This window comes from Cuculus canorus, chromosome 1 (assembly GCF_017976375.1).
Source record: "Cuculus canorus isolate bCucCan1 chromosome 1, bCucCan1.pri, whole genome shotgun sequence".
Taxonomy (NCBI): domain Eukaryota; kingdom Metazoa; phylum Chordata; class Aves; order Cuculiformes; family Cuculidae; genus Cuculus; species Cuculus canorus.
The window spans coordinates 3,497,947-3,520,010 of record NC_071401.1 but is presented as its reverse complement, the minus strand read 5'-3'; the positions used below and the strand labels follow the sequence as shown (position 1 = coordinate 3,520,010).

Sequence of the window (22,064 nt, the reverse complement as noted above, 5' to 3'; positions counted from 1 at the left end):
ACTGCTACCATGAAATACTAAACTTGCACACCATTATTTTCAAGGCAGTTTAAATGACTGATTTAGTAATGAATTCCTCCCTTACTGTTCATGAATAACACAAGTAAAGCTCTTTTTTATCCCTTTACGCTTAGCAGATGAGCTTGCTAGACTTTCAATGAACAACATTAGACCTAGGTAAGACTGAAAAATACATTTGCAATACGGGCCTTGGGCAGCCTGATCTAGTAGGAGGTGTCTCTGCCCATGGCAAGGGGGTTAGAACTGGATGATCTTTAAGGTCCCTTCCAACCCAAACCATTTTGTGATTCTATGATATTTCTTTTTTGCAGACTACAAAAAATGACTTTTAGTAATATGTGCATATGTCACGTTGTAAAGTAAGAATCATAGAATCATAGAATAGTTCGGGTAGGAAAGGACCTTAAAGATCATCCAGTTCCAACCCCCGGCCATGGGCAGGGTCACATCCCACCACATCAGGCTGCTCAAGGCCCCATCCAACCTGGCCTTGAAAACCTGTCGGGATGACTTCCCTGGGCAACCTGTGCCAGTGCCTCACCACCCTCATAGTGATAAAATTCTTTCTTATGTCTAGTCTAAATCTGCCCCTCTCCAGTTTACAACCATTGCCCCTTGTTGTATCACTACATGCCTTTGTACAAAGTCCCTCTCCAGCTTTCTTGTAGCCCTTTTCAGGTACTGGAAGGTTGCTCTAAGGTCTCCTCGGAGCCTTCTCTTCTCCAGGCTGAACAATCCCAGCCACAACAGAAATATCGAACTATGGATTAAATTATTAAATTAAATTAAATTAATTAAATTAAATATGGATTAAACTAAATTTGGAGAAAGTAAAAAGGTGCATTAAAGCAATTATTATGCCATTGTGTGTCGCGTACTTGATGAGAGGCTCAGGACAAAGGAGACAGCTAACTAGCTAACTGTCAGAAAAGCAGGCCATCCTAAAAGAAATAAACTGCTTTAATTCAGGCAGCACAGGATGTTTCCAAAGTCCTAAGGAGACATTAAAGTGTAGAGGACTTTATGTGAGATATATTCGGCTTATCTTTGACATCTACAATGTCTACACTGAAGGCTTCCAACAGCCAGTAGTGAGATGCAGCTATTTAAAGAAGTATTTCATCTGATGGATGAGATGAACTTAGAATAAACAGTATTTATTTATCTCCACTGAGTTTATATATAGCCTAACTATCACTACTTCTGATGTAATTATCTTGCAGTGCAGGGAGTCGTGCTTAGAGAGAGAAGTTTCATTATCATACCACAAAATCTTCAATGTTTTTATTTATATCTTGAAAAAAATAAATCCATCTTACTTCTCTTTCAGTTCTGATACTTTTTGACCGACAGAGTTCAGAAGATCTTCTAACTTCCTTTTTCGGCCTTCAGTTTTCTTGAGATTACTACAAAAATGAAACATTTTAAGACTATGGATCCAAACAAAAGAGTAAGTGTAATAGGAAAGTAATTTACACAGAGAGAGTTGAGAGACAATTCTTTCTCATGATTTCTATTAACAAAAACGTGTTTTCAGGCAGGAAAGTTTTGAGTACTTTTTATCACAGAGCTTTAAAAAGGGAAACCAAACACTCCATTCAAACACAGTCTCAAAGATCAGAATAAATTCTTCCAATAAAGAATTTTAAGACCTGTCAAAAGAATCAGTATAGATTCCTTAGGTCATAGGACTATGTCCTACTTCTTTGATTCCAGGAGAGAATTACTGTGCTTGGTATATGACTGAGCAAGGAGGAAGAACCCATCTCATAGAACAGCATGAGCTGCAGTGACAGAATGCATTTTAAGCATCTCCGTGAAATGAATTTCTCTCTGACACATCGTGGCTGAGCCAGGTAACTTCTGATTGGTCAAAAACTACCCAAGGCATAGTCTCCAGGTTAAAAAAAGCATCACACACTTACTTGAGTGAAACACGTGAGTGTTTTATTACTTACAGATGAGATACGGGGTTTTATATCTTTTGTTTTTAAAGAATTTCAATTCCTCCTTGGCAGCTTTAGTTTCAACCACCAGCAATGGAATTTAGAACATTTATTTTGTAACAGTGTCTAACTTACGCTTCCAAGCCAGCCTTTTCTTTTTCCAAGGGCTGAATTCGTTCTAGGACATGAGAATACTGAACATTTGCATTCACCCAAGCTGCTAACGGAGCAGCTGCAGCACTGGCTCGTTTAGCATTCTGAAAAAAAACAGTAAGAGTTACAAGAAAGACCTTTTAAGTATAGTGTAGATGAGATAAACAGAGGATAAATAACTGCAAGAGATGTATGAGTGATCAAATTAGATATGCCAACTAGCCAGCTCCTCTACTGAATTAACCTTTTAAATTAAATTACTAGGAGATTATACCGTAGGCCATCGATCTGTGTAAAAAAATGTGTATCTTTACGAAGATTCACTGAAGTTAAGAAGTTTTAAAAGAATGAATAGTTTATCAGTGCTTTCCTTCTCAGGAAACTACAACTTTCCTTTTTAAAAAAAGGAACTAGTATTTAAGAATGCAGATGACACCAAGCTGAGTGGTGCAATTGCCACACTGGAAGGACACGATGTCCTCCAAAGGGACCTGGACAAGCTGGAGAAGTGGGGCTATGTGAACCTCATGAGGTTCAACAAGGCCAAGTGCAAGGTCCTACACCTGGGTCAGGGCAATCCCATTTCAATACAGAAATACAGGAGAAGGCTCTGAGGAGACCTTACAGTGATCTTACAGTGCCTGAAGTGGACCTACAAGAAAGCTGAGGAGGGACTTTTTACAAAGGCATGTAGTGATAGAACTAGGGGTTATGGCTATAAACTGGAGAGGGGCAGATTTAGACTACACATAAGGAGGAATTTCTTCACTATGAGAGGGATGAGGCACTGGAACAGGTTGCCCAGGGAGTTGTGGTTCCCCATCCCCACAGGTGTTCAAGGCCAGGTTGGATGGGGCCTTGGGCAGCCTGATCTAGTGGGAGGTGTCCCTGCCCATGGCAGGAGGGTTGGAACTGGATGATCTTTTAAGGTCCCTTCCAACCCAAGTTATTCTATGATTCCATGAATTCCTTTTTGTAGCTATCATCGAATCAATTCTTAAAGATCACCCATATATTTAATTATCATTAGACTTCTCTTTTTTTCATTAAGTATGCTGTTAAGACTCTAACTGCTACAAGGAGACTTGAAAGAGCCATTTACAATTCCTTGATCTGAATTCTAATTTATGCCAGTGGCAAAAATCTCTGAAGACTTGTCTCCAGAACGATTTCTTATACCACCGCTCCTCAATCACCAACAAGACTCTCAGCGAGAGGCAGTACACAACAGAGTAATCTCTTACTACAGTTTTATCTCTTCAAACTGATGAATTGTGTAAAGAGAATTCATCCTTACAGTCTAAAATTTCAGTCTAAAATTTACATTGGCAATGCAGACAATGATGTCTTTTCTTATCCTTTTTTATTATGTCTTTTGGTCTTTTTTCATTTTATGCAATGCAATCAGGAATTACCTTTGGATCAAAAGATGTTCTATTTCTAGAAAGAAGTTCTTCAACACTCTCTCGTATTTCTTTTGGAATATTACGGGCATCAAAGGTTGCTATGTCCTCCCTCACACCTCTTTTGGCCAAAAAACTGTAAAGAGAATTAAATAATTAAATTAAGAAGAAACAAATGTTAAAGAGGTTATTTCGCTATGAAATAAAGCTTTTTTTTTGCACACACTTTATTCCTGAATATAACAGAAAGAATTTAGTATTGTAAATAAGTGCGTAAGTTTAAAGCTTAAATAAAGCCCTCACCTCTTCATGCTCACCCACGATGTATCAAAAATCCCCATCAGTCGTAAAACTCCTTCCAGTATGTCTCTGATTATGTCAGGGGGCATCCGTAGTGACCGGATTTCTGACAAAGACTCAGGCTTTATATTTCCAACTGCTAGCTTTGCTTCATTAACCAGTGGCTTAATACATAAAAACATGTTAAAAAAAGAGACGAAGATATGAGAAACTGAGCATTTGCCATTTCAGTTTTCATGCATTTTTTTGTTCTTTTTAAGTATCTTTTTACCTTACCCACTGCTACTGAGGCATATTTATGTGCACAAGTTATTTAAAAAACCTCTGTGCTTGTTAAATGATAATAAATATATTTTCATATAAACCAGCATATTATTATCCTGATGTTCCCTAACTTTGCATTCAGCACTCCATCAACATTATATAGATATTTGCATCAATCATGCATGTTTGCTCTTTCGTTGCTTAGAAGTTCATTATGATACAGTGAATTTTTAATAATGATGCTAATTACTACTTATACCCATGCCTGAGAATAACTTTGTAAAGATACTTAGAAGCAGAGGTCACAAAATCTTTCTATTTTCAGTAGCTAAACAAATCCAGACAGGCCTTGCCCTTATCAACAAAGCAACAAAACTATAAGAAAACAGAAGAAAGTTGATTACCATTAAATACTGCACACACCTTCCACATCTTCCACATTCATCAAAGACCTCAGAAACGGTTTTACCCTAATCCTGTAGTTCTATGTCACTTCCAATACAAGGATATAATTCCTTGGAATCTCTGATATTTACAAGAAAAAAAGTTGCTGTACCTTTCCCTTATTCTTTAGTACAAAGTGTGAACCTCATGAGGTTGAACAAGGCAAAGTGCAAGGTGGTACACGTGGGACATGGCAATCCCCAACCTCAATACAGGATGGGGGATGATGCAATTGAGAGCAGCCCTGCAGAGAGGGACTTGGGGGTGCTGTTTGATGAGAAGGTTGACATGAGCCAGCAATGTGAGCTCACAGCCCAGAAGGCCAACTGTATCCTGGGCTGCATCAAAAGAAGCGTGGCCAGCAGGTTGAGGGAAGTGATTCTGCCCCTCTATTCCTCTCTTGTGACATCTCATCTGGAGTATTGTGTCCAGTTCTGGAATTCTCAACTTAAGAAGGATATGGAGCTGTTGGAATGGGTCAAGAGGAGGTGTACAAAGATGATCAGAGGGCAGGAGTGCCCTCCATGCAAGGACAGGCTGAGAGAGTTGGGGTTGTTCAGCCTGAAGAAGAGAAGGCTCCGAGGAGATCTTATAATGACCTTTCAGTACCTGAAGGGGCTACAAGAAAGCTGGGGAGGGACTGTTCACAAAGATTTGTAGTGATAGGATGAGGGGCAATGGGTATAAACTGGAGAAGGGCAGATTTAGACTAGACATGAGGGAGAATTTCTTCACCATGAGAGCGGTGAGGCACTGGCACAGGCTGCCCAGGGAAGCTGTGGCTGCCCCATCCCTGGAGGTGTTCAAGGCCAGGTTGGATGCGGCCTTGAGCAGCCTGATCTAGTGGGAGGTGTCCCTGCCCAGAGCAGGTGGGTTGGAACTGGATGATCTTTAAGGTCCCTTCCAACCCAAACTACTGTATGATTCTATGATTTTAAAATTGAAGGGATGAAAAACAGACTGAAAGAAATGACTGAATGTGCATACCTCCCCAAAAACTTGATGCTTAATGGCTGTAAGGTCTCTTGAACAAGAAGTTTGCTATAGTGCCATTAGGATACGTAATTTTCACAATTCAGTAATAACTGGAAATCATCTCTCATTAAACTACTTTCATTCAGCTGATTGTATCAAGCCCTATGACACCACCAGCTTGATCGGGGGAGTAATGTAATCAGCTTATGTAAGACATCAGTAATTGGAAAACATTCCATAAAATCTGCAGAACTCAGTTTTAGGCCATGGCAGCACAGAAATAGCAACTAGTGGTAAGATTTGGCCTAAAAAAAAATCTGCAATTAACATCTAATAGAACACAAACAGCAAAATGACAACCTAAATCTAGCAAACAGAATAACATCCTTGTAGCATCAAAGTTTTAATACCAAAATAATTCAGAGAAAACGTAAGAAATGCAAGGATAAATTCCGCAGAAGCATTTTGCATGGCAGGACTAGAGGAAGTGCAATAAAATCAGACCGCAAAATTTTACTTTTCTTCATCAGCTCTTACCTGAACCTCTTTTAGTTCATCTTCAATTTTTCTTTTTCTTTCTTCTATTTCTGCGGCCTCTTCTGCTATCCGGTGTTTTAGTTTTTCCATTTCTGTTTTTTGATCACTAGCATTCTATAAAATATAAAAAAGAATACCTTTAGATTTCAAATTTACATAGATTTTATTTCCTTAGGTCTCTTAATTATTTTGGCCTCTTATTTATTTTAGTCCTGACATAATATAATTTACACAATACCGATTACAGCAAAAATCTGAGACTATTTGATACTAGATAGGTTGATTAGGAAACTAAGTTATATGGAATAAGACCTTTTGCTTTTACTTTGTCTCCTCCCCCCTCTTTACCACAGACAAGATCTACTCTTGTGGCTCATTAAGACCCTTTTCATCCTTGCCTCTCATTTTCCATTCCTTATCAAGACATCAGTCCCTCTCTAGAAGTATAAGACTGACAGTCTATAATATTCTTACTACATTTGAAGGTAATACCCTCCTGCTGTTCTTTGTAGCTGCTTCCATTTCTATTTCTTTCATGACACTATTAAAATTCTCCTTTTCCATAAAGTTCATGAAAGCAGCAGTTGTGTTGGAATTACAGCCTATTAGTTTAAAAACCCTAATATATTATTTACTTCTAAATTTGCACCCATCTATCTGTAAGGATACCTGTCATAGAATCATAGAATCACAGAATCATAGAATCACAGAATCATAGAATCACCAGGTTGGAAAGGACCCACTGGATCATCAAGTCCAACCATTCCTAACACTCCCTAAACCATGCCCCTAAGCACTTCATCCACCCGTTCCTTAAATGCCTCCAGGGAAGGTGACTCAACCACCTCCCTGGGCAGCCTCTTCCAGTGCCCAGTGACTCTTTCCACGAAAATTTTTTTTCTGATATCCAGCCTGAACCTCCCCTGGCAGAGCTTCAGGCCATTCCCCCTTGTCCTGTCCTCTGCCACTTGAGAGAAAAGGCCGGCTCCCTCCTCTCCATAACCTCCTTTCAGGTAATTGTAGAGACCAATAAGGTCTCCACTCAGCCTCCTCTTCTCAAGGCTAAACAATCCCAGCTCTCTCAGCCGCTCCTCGTAAGACTTGTTCTCCAGCCCCCTCAACAGCTTCGTTGCTCTTCTCTGGACACGCTCCAGAGCCTCAACATCCTTCTTGTGGTGAGGGGCCCCGAACTGAACACAGTATTCAGGGTGTGGTCTTACCAGTGCCGAGTACAGAGGGAGAATAACCTCCCTGGACCTGCTGGTCACACCGTTTCTGATACAAGCCAAGATGCCTTTGGCCTTCTTGGCCACCTGGGCACACCGCTGGCTCATGTTCAGTCGGCTGTCAACCAGCACCCCCAGGTCCTTCTCCTCTAGGTAGCTTTCTAGCCAGACTTCTCCTAGTCTGTAGCACTGCATAGAGCTGTTATGCCCCAAGTGCAGGACCCGGCATTTGGCCTTGTTGAACCTCATGCCATTGGTCTCAGCCCAGCGGTCCAGCCTGTTCAGATCCCTTTGCAGAGCCTCCCTACCCTCCAGCAGATCCATGCTTCCACCCAGCTTAGTGTCATCTGCAAACTTGCTAAGGGTGCACTCAATGCCTTCATCCAGGTCATTGATAAAGACATTGAACAGGGCTGGACCCAGTACCGAGCCCTGAGGAACCCCACTTGTAACTGGCCTCCAGCTGGAGTTTACTCCATTGACCACCACACTCTGGGCCCGGCCATCCAACCAGTTTTGAACCCAGGAGAGTGTGCGCCTGTCCAGGCCAGAGGCTGACAGTTTCTGAAGCAGAATGCTGTGAGAAATGCCATATGTCCTACACATGTACTGTAAGGTTTTTGGGTTTATATCTCTCTTTTTTTCCTAGATTTGTATTGTGCCTACCATACAGCAGACAGTAGCTACAAGCCATCCCCAGGGCTCCTAAGCACTTCAGTACAATAATAAATGCCTCGTATATAATACAATATTAATACAATACTAATACAATATTAATACAATAAAAAGAGCCTCACACACAGTGGCCAGCAGGTTGAGGGAGGGGATTCTCCCCCTCTACTCCGCTTTTGTTAGACCCCACTTGGAGTTCTCTGTCCAGTTCTGGAATCCCCAACAGAAGGAGGATGTGGAAGTGTTGGAATGGGTCCAGAGGAGGCTACAAGGATAATCAGAGGGCTGGAGCCCCTTTGCTGTGAGAACAGGCTGAGGGAGTTGAGGTGGTTCAGCCTAGAGAAGAGAAGGCTCTGGGGAGACCTTAGAGCAGCCTTCCAGTACGTGAAGGGGGCCACTAGAAAAGCTGGGGAGGGACTTTTTCAAAGGCATGGAGTGACAGGACAAGGAGGAATGGCTTTAAATTGGAAGGGGGAAGATTTAGATTAGACATTAGGAAGAAATTCTTCATGTATTCTTCAATGAGGGTCATGAGACACTGGCACAGGGTGCCCAGAGAAGGTGCCCTCCCTGGAAGCCTTGGATGGGGCCTTGAGCAGCCTGGTCCGCTGGGAAGGGGATTGGAACTGAATGATCTTTAAGGTCTCTTCCAACCCAAACCATTCTTTGATTCTACGATTCTATATCTTGAAGTTAAGAAAAAAAATCCACAAAACAGGGAGTACTAATACCAGTCACAAAACAAAAAACTGAGATTAAAAGTATAAAAGACTAATATTGTAGGCTCAGTTCCACCTAAAGATATGAGACAACAAAGTCCAGAATTTACATTCTTCCAGTATATAACACATTATTATAACCAGCAATTGCGAGCTGAGTCGAACTGGTAGCATGATGTAACAGATGTACATAAGTAGAGAATACTTTGAGTTTCATAATAATCTTTCTGAGCGCTTAACCCAAGCTATAGACCAGTCTGTCACTGAAGATTACATTCAAACCCACAAAGCACCATCAACATAAAACTACATTAGACACTTCCCAGACATTTTGTGCAAATGTACAAGTACTGAATGATAGAGCTGAGTAAGAAAACCTTAAAATTTAGTTGGGTCAAAAGCCTTGCTCTGAAAGAAGATTAAAAGAGTCTGTAAGCATTACAGCCCCTCCCTCTTACATAAACTACAACATTTGAAGTGACATTGAAGTGTTAGAGGGCACCTATACTTTATGCTTATCTAAATAATCAGAATTCTACTTCAATTTTCCTGATGCCGGTGCGCCAATCACGTTTCATTGCTTTTAGCCTCTTCTTGGATTTTGTCTTAGAATGTAATACGTGCTACTCAGACATACAGAAGGCAGATAGAGCTTAAAAGTATTAAAAACTGCCAACAGAAGTAGACATCAAAATAGCAAGTAATGCACCTTTAAAACACTGTGTACAAAACAGTTTAAAAGAACAAGCATCTACTTTACTGCACACAGAGAATGTTTTGAAATTGAGCTTCATTATTAAGTTTGCTTCAAATCAATCAGACTAAACCTGTGATAAAACAAACCAGGCAGCAACAGCAGATTAGTTACAGATTATCCTACATCTATAATTTCTGGAAGTATCAATGTAGACATTTATTTTATGCACAATTATTTTACTTAACTGAAAAAATACTACTACAGAAAAATATCTCATCAAAGAACAGAAGGTCTACCTCTCAGCTGAAGAAGCAATATTCAAGGAGCCATGAACACAGAGCTATTATTTAACCTTCTCTGAGGTTAACTTCAAAGGACCTTACGAAACACATACCTTCTAATAGTTCACCAATTTAATTATTGGTATTAGTTACTTAAAATAGTGCTACTTGTCAGTATTTTGTTTAAAGTATCTATTTGTAACAAACATTATAAAAAGAATCAGTTTGGATTTATAAAGATCTAGGAAAACTTTCAGACCAAACTCCAGCAGTAAACACTACGCAGGTGCAAAACCTGCACTAATGTTTTCCTACTCGATCAGTTCAAATATGATTTAAATCACATAATCCTCCGTACGGCTGCAAGTTTACTCAAGCTTCAGGGCTCATGCATTGCCTTAAGCATATTCTTGTAAAAGCATCAGGTTTTGTGACCCTTGAAAAGAGTTCAAAGCACAAGCAGTTACGAAGACCAAAAAGAGAAAAGCATCTCTTATTTTTTCCACTTTTGATGTGATTGTATATAATACCTGCATAGATACTGTAATTTCTTGAAGGGCAGCATCAGCCTCATCCTGCTTTGTTTTGAGTAAAATGCTTTGTTCTCCAGCTTTTCTGTTCAGTTCATCTACCAGGACTTTAGCTTCATTCAGCTTTGAAACACCTGCCTATAGAAAAAGTAGTTACTTAGCAATGCATTTTAAACAGAATTAAATGAAGGTTGGTTACAAACAGCATGCACAAATTAAGAGTGATGTAGACTAATATTCTTAATTTTAAAATTTAATATTCTACGTTTTCTCAACATTTTCCTCGCATTATTTAACCAAAAACTGAGATTTGACACTTTCGGATATGTCCCTGTAAGATCTAATACTATATTAAAAAGCTGAAAAAGAAACTTCTCAAAATAAAAAACTTATAATGGGACAGCAACTAGTACATAGTCTTTTTCTGATTTCAGTTAACTGATATTAACTCCGTATAATTATACCTCCTTTAAAAGTAGAACTGCATCATTTTCAAACAAATCGAAACAAATTAGATCATCCTATTTCTACATATTTGTACATTCTCTAAAGAACATAGATAAACATAGAACAAAGCCTCAATTATGCTTAAGGCATCCAGTTCTGGAATCTCCAAAATAAGAAGGAGATGGAACTGCTGGAACGGGTCTAGAGGAGGGCTATGACAATGAGCAGAGGGCTGGAGCACCTCTGCTATGAGAACAGGCTGAGAGCTAAGGTGGTTCAGTCTGGAGAAAAGAAGACTCCAAGGAGACCTTACAGAAGCTTCCAGTACCTGAAGGGGCTACAAGAAAGCTGGGGAGGGACTTTTTAAAAGAAAGTGATAGGAAGAAGGGGAATGGCTTTAAATTGGAAGGGAGAAGATTAGGATTAGACATTAGGAAGAAATTCTTCATGCTGAGGGTGCTGAGACACTGGCACAGGTTGCCCAGGGAAGTCGTGGATGCTTCCTCCCAGGAGGTGTTCAAGGCCAGGTTGGATGGGGCCTTGAGCAGCCTAGTTTGATGGGGGTGTCCCTGCCACTGGCGGGGGGGTGGAACGGGATGATCTTTGAGGTCTCTTCCATCCCAAACCATTCTGTGATTCTAAAATTAACTATTTTCTTTAGACACACTTTCTAAATTACTTGAACTAAGGTAATAAGATACTAGAACTATTTCAAACTACTACTTAGAAGATACTTTGATTTAGGATACACAGCTCTAACTTTTATCTAAATGATGAATTTTATTTAACCAGAGCAATTAGCAAGTAAATGAGTGCCACAAACAAACCACAGTTACTTTCTAAATTAAAGATAAACATAAATCTTCTTAAATTGCTTACTACAGCGATGGAAAAATATTGGCAAGCAGAATAAAACAAGGAAGACAAGGAAGTTATCTAGTTTTGACTGATGCATTAAGAACAAATACAGCTTTGCAAATGTGGTTTCAGAAGAGAAATAAGCGTCACAAGAAAAGAAGCTGAAAGGGAAGGGACAAGGGTAAAGACAGAAGTTACATGTCCTAAAGGATCAAACAGATCATTCCAGAACTGAGGGGAGGGAAGGACATATGACTGGAAAGGTAACAAATGGGTTTCAAATATAAAATACATTTTGCACACAGAACAGAGTAAAGCAACATCTGTGCGATGAACTGCATTTGGTCCAGAACTGTGTAAAGGTCTGATGGGTGGAAAAGGAATCTGAAATCAATTCCAAAACATAAAATGAGAGAAAGGGAATCTTGGATAAAGCTACACAAGGGCACTATGAGGCTGCAGCTTGTTGAACTAGAAGGACACCATCACACAAAGCAGAAAGTTCCTGTAGAGATACAAAGAAAGGGATGGAATATGCATCTACACAGGGAAAATTTATTCAAGCAGAGGCAGGACTTAAAGTGATGGAAAAATGATGGGTTGCTCGAAAAACAATTCCAACATACATAGGTGAAGAAAATTAAAGTGCTTTCAAGTACTTTTTACTCTTCCAAGAAAACATACCCCGTCTAATCCTTCCACAAGGAAAAATATTAACAAAACCAAAAAAACACTCTTTAATCTTTTAGGCATTTGAACAGAGCATTAATATTCATACTATTCCTCTCCTGAAACCACAGCAACCCACAACCACGTTAGCAGGTACAGCTACATGAATACACATGACATTTCCAAATATGACAGTACTTTGAAAAGCCATATGTTAAAAATGTATTAAATACATACCTGCAAGTGGTTCTGCCTTTTTATCAGCTCTTGTCTTTTACTGTTGTTGATGGTACTGTATATACGAAGGAATGTCATATACCTGCTAGGCGTTGCTCCGTACATTTTACATGATTCATGGATTGTCAGAAATGACTTCAGAAAATCAGAATCACCTGTAAAACATAATTTGTTACACAGACAAAAATATACTCATTCTTATCTCACATTAAAGACTAAGGAAGAGCAACAGAACATGTTTTTTGAGACATAAATTAAGAGTATTCAAAATATCACAAAGAATATACTTTTTTTCAAAGTACCCTCAGGGAAACAACATGTAGTTACATTTGAAATACATTTTCCTTACAATGAAATATACCGAAATGTTTTTAAAGCTGTAAAATATTACTTTGATGTTTGGAAAAGAAGCCAAAATTATTTGCAGATTTCTGAGGGCTAATCTTAAAACTCATTCCCACAGAAACTGAATTAGAGAACTGTTAGACTTTTGTAGAAAGGAAGCCCATGTGTTCTTGCCTTCTCCCTTGTCTCTGAAGACAGGTGGACTAAAAGGTTTTTCTGAACATTCCAGCTCTTTCAGTTTGTTGAACAGTTTCTCTAAAGAAGCCCATAGATACAATAAAAAAAAATTTGTATTACCCTACAAATCAAAAAAATTGCTAAAACATACCTACATATAAAAGAAGGCTTTCAATAAGCAATGAGGCACAGAATAAGTACCATCATCTAGGATAAAGATGGATAGAGACATGAACACTAAATCCTAAGTTTGGCCACTATTCTGATGGGCTAGAATGCCTATTAAAATGCAACAAATAAGAAACCCCAAGTGAACCATTTAACATTTTATAATCTCTTGGCTCCATAATTTCTAAATGCTACTTAGACAAATGCTTTTATAAAAAGTGGCTAAAAGAACTTTTATGCAAATAAGTACTAGCATTGGTCTCCTAGATTATGCTTGACATTCGATTTTTAAAGTGGTTAAAGCTGATGCTTTATTATAAAAGCAAATTATTCTGAAAAAATAAATAAATAAATAAGCTACTAGAGATAAATTTTAAGTAAAATGAGCAGGTCTAGAACAAGAATAACAGAAACATATACACTGAGAAGTTCTCAAAACATCAGATTTTGAAGCTGGGAAATAATCCATACAGAAGGAAGAACAAAAAACAAGATGCAGTTTAATCAGTTTATAAAATGGAAAATACATAGTGATTGCTTGTGACAGAAGAGATTGGGTTTGATCAGCCACCATGTATGTTCCAGACTAATGTTCTTCTGCACAAAATGCCTGCACGCGAACAAAACTGAAGTCTACGAATATGCTGGCAAAAAAATCCACAAAATATGTCTGCTGTTACCTGTGCCAAACACAGCATAATCACAGAAACACTTGGTTGTAAAAGACCTTTGAGATAGAGTCCAACCACACCTGTCCACTATTAAACCATATCTCCAAGCACAACAACTACCCATCTTTTAAACACCTCCAGGAATAGGGACTCAGCCACCTCACTGGGCAGCCTCTGCCAGTCCCGAATAACCCTTTCAGTGAAGAAATTTTTCATCATGTTTCATCATGTTTCAGGTTTCAGTTCAGAAATTTTGTCATTTGGGAGAAGAGACCACTTCACTACAGCCTCCTTTCAGGCAGTTGTAGACAGTGATAAGGTCTCCCATCAGCCTCCTCTTCTTCACACTAAACAACCTCAGTTCACTCAGCAGCCTCTCATAACACTTGTCCTCCAGCCTTGTTCCCCTTCTCTGGATGCGCTCCAGCATCTCAATGTCCTTCTTGTAGTGAGAGGCCCAAAATCGAACACAGCATTCAAGGTGTGGTCTCACCAACGCCAAGTACAGGGGCACAATCACCTCCCTGGTCCTGCTGACCACGCTCTTTCTGATACAGGCCAAGATGCCATTGGCCTTCTTGGCCATTTGGGCCACTGCTGGCTCATATTCAGTCAACTCTCAACCAACACCCCCAGGTCCTTCTCTGCCAGGCAGCTTTCCAGCCACTCTTCCCCAAGCCTGTAGTGCTGCCCAGGGTTGTTGTGGCCCAAGTGCAGAACTCAGCACTTGGCCTTGTTGAACCTCATATCGTTGGTTGCAGCCCACTGGCCCAGCCTGTTCAGATCCCTCTGTAGAGCCTCCGCATCCTCAAGTAGATCGACATTTCTGCCCAGCTCAGAGTCACCCGCAAACTTACGAAGGGTATATTCAATCCCTGCATCCAGATCATCAATAGAGATATCAAACAGAATTGATTAATAATAAGTAATAATAACTAGTGGGTCCACCTAAATGTTACCTGAATGTTTTTGCTTATGTGCCTTATTTGTTTTTCCAGTCTTTTCTTGTTCATCTGAATCACACAGAAGCATTTCAGGTATCTAAAAAATAGCAACATAAAAATTACGAGCCATGAAATTTGAGTTAAAATAAAAAAAACCAAATCTTCAATCTAGTTTCTCATTTGAAAAGACTGAACGTAACAGCTTTATTCAGTATAACGCATTTACAGAATATTTATAGCATTAAAAAGACCACTTCTGCCTTTCCCTGTCATAGAAAACTTCCTGTTCTCTAAATCAGAGGAGCCTTTGCTCTTTGTAAGAAAGAGGCACAAGAAGTATATGGAACCATTGGAACAGGTCTAGAGGATAGCCACAAAGATGATCAGAGGGCTGAAGCACCTCTGCTATGAGGACAGGCTGAGTGAGTTGGGGGTTTTCAGTCTGGAGAAAAGAAGGCTCCAGGGAGACCTTAGAGCAGTCTTTGAGTACCTAAAGGGGTCTAGAAGAAAGCTGTGTAGGGACTTTTTACAAGGGCATGGAGTGATAGGATGAAGGGGAATGGCTTTAAATTGGAGGGGGAAGATTTAGATTAGACATTAGGAAGAAATTCTTCACACTGAGGGCGGTGAGGGACTGCCACAGGTTGCTCACGGGAGGTGTGGATGCCCCATCCCTGGAAATGTTCAAGGCCAGGTTGGATGGGGCCTTGAGCAGCCTGGTCTGGTGGGAGGTATCCCTGCCCATGGGCAGGGGGGTTCAAACTGGATGATCTTTAAGGTCCCTTCCAACTCAAACCATCCCATGATTCCTTTTCAAAGACGTAAAATGATACACAACTCAATAGGAAACCAGACAGTCTGGAGTACAAGTGTTGCAGATATAATAGTGGGATGCCTAAAATGCCTAAAACAATGCCTAAATCTACGATTTGAAGTCTTTTTCATGGCCTAAGAGTGGGGTTACCTTCACACATTAGCAACTACATAACGTGCAATGGTAAAAACAAACAAAGGTTCTGGCATACAACTAAATTCATAGAATCATAGAATGGTTTGGGTTGGAGGGGACTTTTGCGATCAACGGTTCAGTGTCCAAGTGGAGACCACCGATGAGCGGTGTTCCTCAGAGGGCAGCATTGGGACTGGCGTTGTTTAACATCTTTGTCAGCAGGACGGACAATGCATTCTCAGCAAGTTTGCTAACGACACCAAGCTGTGTGGTGCAGTCAATAGACTTGAGGGAAAGGACGCCATCCAGAGGGACATTGGCAGGCTTGAGAGGCCTGTGCAAATCTCATGAAGTTCAACAAGGCCAAGTACAAGGCCCCGCACCGGGGTCGGGGAAATCCCAAGCGCAATCATAGACTGGGTGGAGAATGCATTAAGAGCAGTCCTGAGGAAAAGGATTTGGGTGTGTTGGTGGATGAGAAGCTAAACACAACCCAGTAAGGTGTGTTTGCAGCTCAGAAAGACAACGTAATCCTGATTGCATCTAAAGAAGTGTGACCAGCATGTCAAGGAAGGTGATTCTCCCCCTCTATTCTGCTCCCTGGCTCACCTCTCCTATGAAAAAAATGCTGAGAGGTGATGCTGTTCAGCCTGGAAAAGAAAAGACTGTGGCAAGACCTTCTAGCAGCCTTTCAGTACTTAAAAGGGGCCTACAAGAAAGCTGGAGAGGGACTTTTTACAAGGCCATGTAGCGATAGCACAAAGGGCAATGGCTTTAAGTTGAAAGAGGGTAGACTTAGATTAGATAAAAGGAAGGAATTCTTCATGACGAGGGCAGTGAGGCACTGGAACAGGTTGCCAAGAGAGGTTGTAGATATCTCACCCCTGGAAGTGTTCAAGGCCAGGCTGGATGGGGCTTACAGCAACCTGATCTAGTTGAAGATGTCCGTTCCAACACACTATTCTATGAATATTACTTAACTGTTTGGTAGAATTTCCTGTCTTTGTAGGACTGCACAAATTATTGTATTAAAATAAGCATAGTAACAATTATTCCTTCAAAACTTTAAATATTCTGATCTTATTCACCAAACTTTTTGGAGATGCTATTATAAAAAAGCCACACTTTTTAATTAATGCAATTTACCTTTCTCATACTGTTTTCTGACCAGGTTTCCATCCACAAAACTTGACATTTCTTGTACAGTGCTGGATTACTTTCACAGTTTATTGTGAAATTTATATTGGTAGAATCCATGATCAAGACAACATGCAGATTTTGCTGGATCCCTAAGACAATACAACATATTAAATATTGAGTACATAACAATCTGACTATATTATGATAGATTCATTGCAAATACAACATAATTTACTGTCCTTCATATATTGATCACAAGATAATTTTGGATAAAAAACCCACTATTAGACTAGGGCAGGAAGGTTTATAAACAGAACTTAAATTATTTTAATATCATGGATTCTCATTATGAATAACACAGTGCAGCTTTTAATTTAGAAAAGCTGAGGAATATTTAGATACCACTGGTTTTAATTCCAGTCAATAAAGACCACGAGAACCAATTAGAAATAGTACCAGAACCCTTGAGAACAACTGTCAACACTTGTATTCTTTCAGTCACATTCTTCTATTTATTTGTAAACTACTTAATCTTCTTGTTGATCCATGGAAGAAACACAAAACATTAAGAAACATATCTGTAAACTCGCATACGATTACTCGCAACCCAAAACTATTTGTAGGTATAATTGACAAATAGAAGAAAATACTGTTACTAGATATGTAAGCTGAACAAACCAGAAAACGATGGGGACAAAAGCTTTCTTTGTTCTAATTACTTTCACCGGCAGATTTCATAACAGCTTTCTAGAACATTCATGGACACAAAATTTCATGGTGAAGAACAAATTTCAAGCAGAGAGTTCTGTGCCGTCAGCTATCACCCTATAATCATTATTCCTGCCTGGATTTTAATAACTAACAAAGTTAAAAAAGCACACAAACAAAGGACTTCATTAGAAATTACTTGTTCATTATTATACTATTTTTGTAACTTGGTAATAAATTATAAATTATAATCCTGTTCACATACGGTATGTGAAATAGTTGAAAATTGGTCCTGTAAATCCATCTTGTGAAGCTTGATCCTTCAGAGGAGATAACAATGGTTCTAATTCTTCTACTTTGTATAGCCCGGGAACTTCTCCTGTTTCAAGAATGAATTTAAAGTGTCAGATCAAATACACTATGATTCTTCAATATCCTTTAAAGGATTCCCTTGAATCCTCTCTATGGAGAATTTGAATATGGCAGTGTTCACCTTCGTACTTTTCATGAATATCATTCCATGTACTTATTCATCCTTTTCATGATATCACGAAAACAACAAACCAAATTATAGTGTTCCTATTTAACAGCTACTCTGTTAATATTACCGAAATATACTTCAGAAACTCATTCAAATCTACCCAAACATAGAGATCCAATAGCGCATACAGGAACAAATCAAACCAGACTTTGTCATACACCAGAAAACAGAGGCATGAAAGAGAGTATCTAGGTCCTCAGACACGGAGGTTTAACACAGGATGACAAGAATCTGATAACAATAGGGTACTTGGTTTTGCACCTGGGAGAAAGGAAAATCTGGTACTCTTATCAGCAGTTAAACTACTGCAGTTCCAAAAAATATTTCATAAGTTAATCCTTCAATGATCTCTCTGATCAAGGAACAAAGCTAGATACCAAAATAAAATCACTGCTGTTACTTATTATTACTTATCATCTCATTACTTAGAGAAAAATGGGCTTTGCTAGTCGTCATTTAAGTAAAGGATGCAGTCTACACAATCTAGTAAAAAACAGAAACACCTCTCAATTTTGAATTTTATTAGAAAAGGGACCCTGTAGAGTAGACCATATTATCATTCTGTTGTTACACTATTGTAAAGAATTCCCCTGAAATAAGTTACTTAATTTGCAGCCTTGAGGAAGCTTCAAGTTAATTTTCCATGTACAAGAACTCTAGCAAAAAACAGTGTAGAAAGACAGCTAATGTTTCTGGTAAGGATATAAAGTTAGAAAACATCATCTAAATCTGCCTCATTGAGCTAACTCTGTGTGGTGAAAGTATCAACTTGGATTTGTCTCACCTGAAGACAGTAAACTGTTGATCATCTCAAGGAACGTGGAATGAACAATCTGATAGTCTTCAAGCAGTAATACCACCTGCTGTGCTTCGATGCCCGCAAGCTCCATCACCTAGAAGCAGGTCAGACATTTGAAACTCAGAACATGGGATCTATGTGTTGTTCGTAAGAGAATTCTAATCTAGATTATATATTTTAAATACATATTTTCTCCGGAGCATCTACAGTATTATACAATTACAAAAGATTACCAGGTGATTCAGTTATGTGGGATATCAAATATAAAGAACATCCTACCTAGAAGTGCAGTTCAGTAATTAAAAAATAACTAAAACACTCTCTTTCACAGAGTATATCTATGCTGTAAATATGATTCAATTATAGAGTTGCACGGCTCTTTTGTGTAGGCTTAGCTCTAGAATTTTCTTTAGCACTGTTGAAGGTACTGAGAAACTCTTGATTCAAGGTTTGCATTTGTTTTCAAATAATATGTACACTTTCAGAGAAGGACTTGGAGGTGCTGGTTGATGAGAAGCTCAATGTGAGCCAGCGATGTGTGCTTACAGCCCAGAACGCCAACTGTATTCTGGGCTGCATCAAAAGAACCATGGCCAGCAGGTCGAGGGAGGGCATTCTGCCCCCTCTATTCCTCTCTTGTGAGACCTCATCTGGGGTATTGTATCCAGTTCAGGCATTCTCAACATAAGAAGGATATGGAGCTGTTGGAATGGGGGCAGCGGAAGGCTACAAAGATGATCGGAGGGCTGGAGCACCTTCCCTACAAGGACAGGCTGAGAGAGTTGGGCTTGTTCAGCCTGGAGAAGAGAAGACTCCAAGGAGATCTTATAATGATGTTCCAGTACCTGAAAGGGGCTACATGAAAGGTGGGGAGGGACTGTTTACAAAGGCTTGTAGTGATAGGATGAGGGGGAATGGCTATAAACTGGAGAGGGGCAGATTTAGTCTAGATATAAGGATGAATTTCTTCACCATAAGAGTGGTGAGGCACTGGCACAGGTTGCCCAGGGAAGTTGTGGCTGCCCCATCCCTGGAGGTGTTGAAGGCCAGGTTGGATGGGGCCTTGGGCAGCCTGATCTAGTGGGTGGTGTCCCTGCCCAGGGCAGGCGGGTCAGAACTGGACGATCTTTAAGGTCCCTTTCAACTCAAACTATTCTATGATTCTATGACTTTATGATTCATCAATCACTAAAATTTTACTTGAACTCAGCCACTATTCTATTAAGTGGCAGATCACAGTAGAGACAGAAAATAAACAGATATACAAACACGAAAATACACACATGAGAATAAAACCCTTTCCAATATTCACATAAACTTAAAATTTATGAAGTCCACAACACTCATAAGAACAACTCTGCTATTCAAAAATGTGGAGTTTCAGGTAATTACAATGAAGAGCTCTCTAGACACTGAGAACTTCTAAAAATCTATTTGGTTAATTTTAACTGCTTAATTTTGGTCTTCCTAAAATATCTCACCACACAACAATTAAAAATTCGCATATTCTTTTTTTTTGTTTAATACACACCTACAACATTAGAACAAAATGGAAGATATTGAATAACTTACATATTTAAGATCATTTCTGAACTGCTTCAGCTCATAGCCTCTGGAAATTTTGGGAGTAATCAGAACAGCTCCATGCATATGACTGACTAAAGAGGTTACTGTTCGACGGCCTACACCACTCCGTCCTGCCAAAAGAAGTGATCCTCCAGGAAAACTTAGCACTCGGTCCACTTTAGACATATAACTGAGGACTTCATGAAACAGTAAAATCTCTATCTCTTTTTTGTCTCGCCCATAATGAATAATACCCTATTGAAAGAAAAAATGAAAAAAAAAGAAATCATTTCACTAATAATAAATAAAACAGTAAGATATGAAAGCATCAAACATTTAAAAGGCTAGAAAATAAGAACTTGAAAGCTTAAGAGACACACTAATATTCACAATGAATGTGACAGAATTTAGGTACCTCGCATACCCTTTACCAGTAACGAAAAGATCATATTATCTCTAGTACCAGGATAACCTGGAAGTCTTTGATACATTGAAACAGAAACCTAGCACTGAATTAATGAAAACTAAATAGTGGAACAGAAGAAAGTCTGAGCTGTGTCTCTGACTACAGATTAATTTAATTAAAGGAGTGTTTTAGGCAGCTAATTGCTGCATAATTGCAGATTATGGAACTTCCTAGTGGAACACACATAATAACAGAACCTAAGACTAAATTCTGGCCTTTTTCCACTTAATAAAACTTCATCTTTGAAGCCCAATGTAACTGTGTAGTCAGAACAAAAAAAAAAAACTAACTCTGATTACTGAGCTATTGAACTAGGAAGAAATTCTTCACAGGTTGCCCACAGAAATTGTGGCTGCCCCATGCCTGGAAGTGTTCAAGGCCAAGTTGTATGGGGCCTTGAGCAGCCTGGTCTGGTGGGAGGTGTCCCTGCCCATAGCAGGGAGGTCAGAACTGGACAATCTTTAAGGTCCCTTTGAACTCAAACCATTCTATCATTCTATGAACTTCATCATTTCCCATACAGTCTATTGGTTACAGGTTGGCAGTTAAAGAGAGGGAGTAGCTTCCCATCTACAAGATCCGTCCATCAAACACTACTACTAAGGGTAGACAATCTCAAAGCACTCATCCTGAAAAAGAGTCCGCGTAGCAGTCTTAACACATTTGCACTTCCTCATCAAGCTCATTTTTTCTACGTCCCTGTTTAAAAGTATGTCAAGTCTCCAATCAATCTATTTGTATTTCTTCAAATAAAAATTGCTTTAGCAAATTACAAACTCAGAAAGTAAACATTTGATAATCACTGCTTCTCAAAATGGTGTTCATCAAAATTTTATAAACTGCCAACAAGAGCAACTGATGCCCTTCCACTAAATTATAACCTTGCTACATGATACTTCCTACTGCCTGCCAGCCACTATCACAAACTTTCCTTCACTTGACCAAGTGCAAGATGATTGAACAAACAGAAGACCCTAAATCTGGTGTTGGCATGTTACTTCCTGCAAAGAAAAGTCAAGAACAATTGTTGTGAATCCTTGCTGCTTGTGTTTTTTCATCTTGTCTCACTTTTTGAATAATATCTTTCAGGTCTGTTGAATTTAGTCTGCCAAGCGGCCTCCCGTGTGGTGGCAGTCCCTGTCCTGGTGTGACGAATGCCTCTTGACAAGCTCCCCAAGTTACATAGAAGACATCTGTGAATATAAAGGGAA

The 22,064-nt window shown here is 39.4% G+C and overlaps 1 protein-coding gene across 1 annotated transcript in view; it reads right to left on the bottom strand.

Moving 5' to 3' along the window:
- Positions 1–22,064, bottom strand: part of DYNC2H1 (dynein cytoplasmic 2 heavy chain 1) — a 170,036-nt gene that overhangs the window by 95,641 nt on the left and 52,331 nt on the right. The window contains exons 48-60 of the mRNA XM_054088995.1: positions 21,922–22,046; positions 20,394–20,642; positions 18,807–18,915; positions 17,747–17,860; positions 16,780–16,922; positions 14,700–14,781; positions 12,380–12,534; positions 10,169–10,306; positions 6,044–6,157; positions 3,827–3,987; positions 3,536–3,659; positions 2,103–2,224; positions 1,341–1,427 (exon numbers count right to left, since the gene is read on the bottom strand). Of these exons, the coding sequence (XP_053944970.1) occupies positions 1,341–1,427; positions 2,103–2,224; positions 3,536–3,659; positions 3,827–3,987; positions 6,044–6,157; positions 10,169–10,306; positions 12,380–12,534; positions 14,700–14,781; positions 16,780–16,922; positions 17,747–17,860; positions 18,807–18,915; positions 20,394–20,642; positions 21,922–22,046 (1,723 nt within the window). The remainder of the gene's footprint in view (positions 1–1,340; positions 1,428–2,102; positions 2,225–3,535; positions 3,660–3,826; positions 3,988–6,043; positions 6,158–10,168; positions 10,307–12,379; positions 12,535–14,699; positions 14,782–16,779; positions 16,923–17,746; positions 17,861–18,806; positions 18,916–20,393; positions 20,643–21,921; positions 22,047–22,064) is intronic.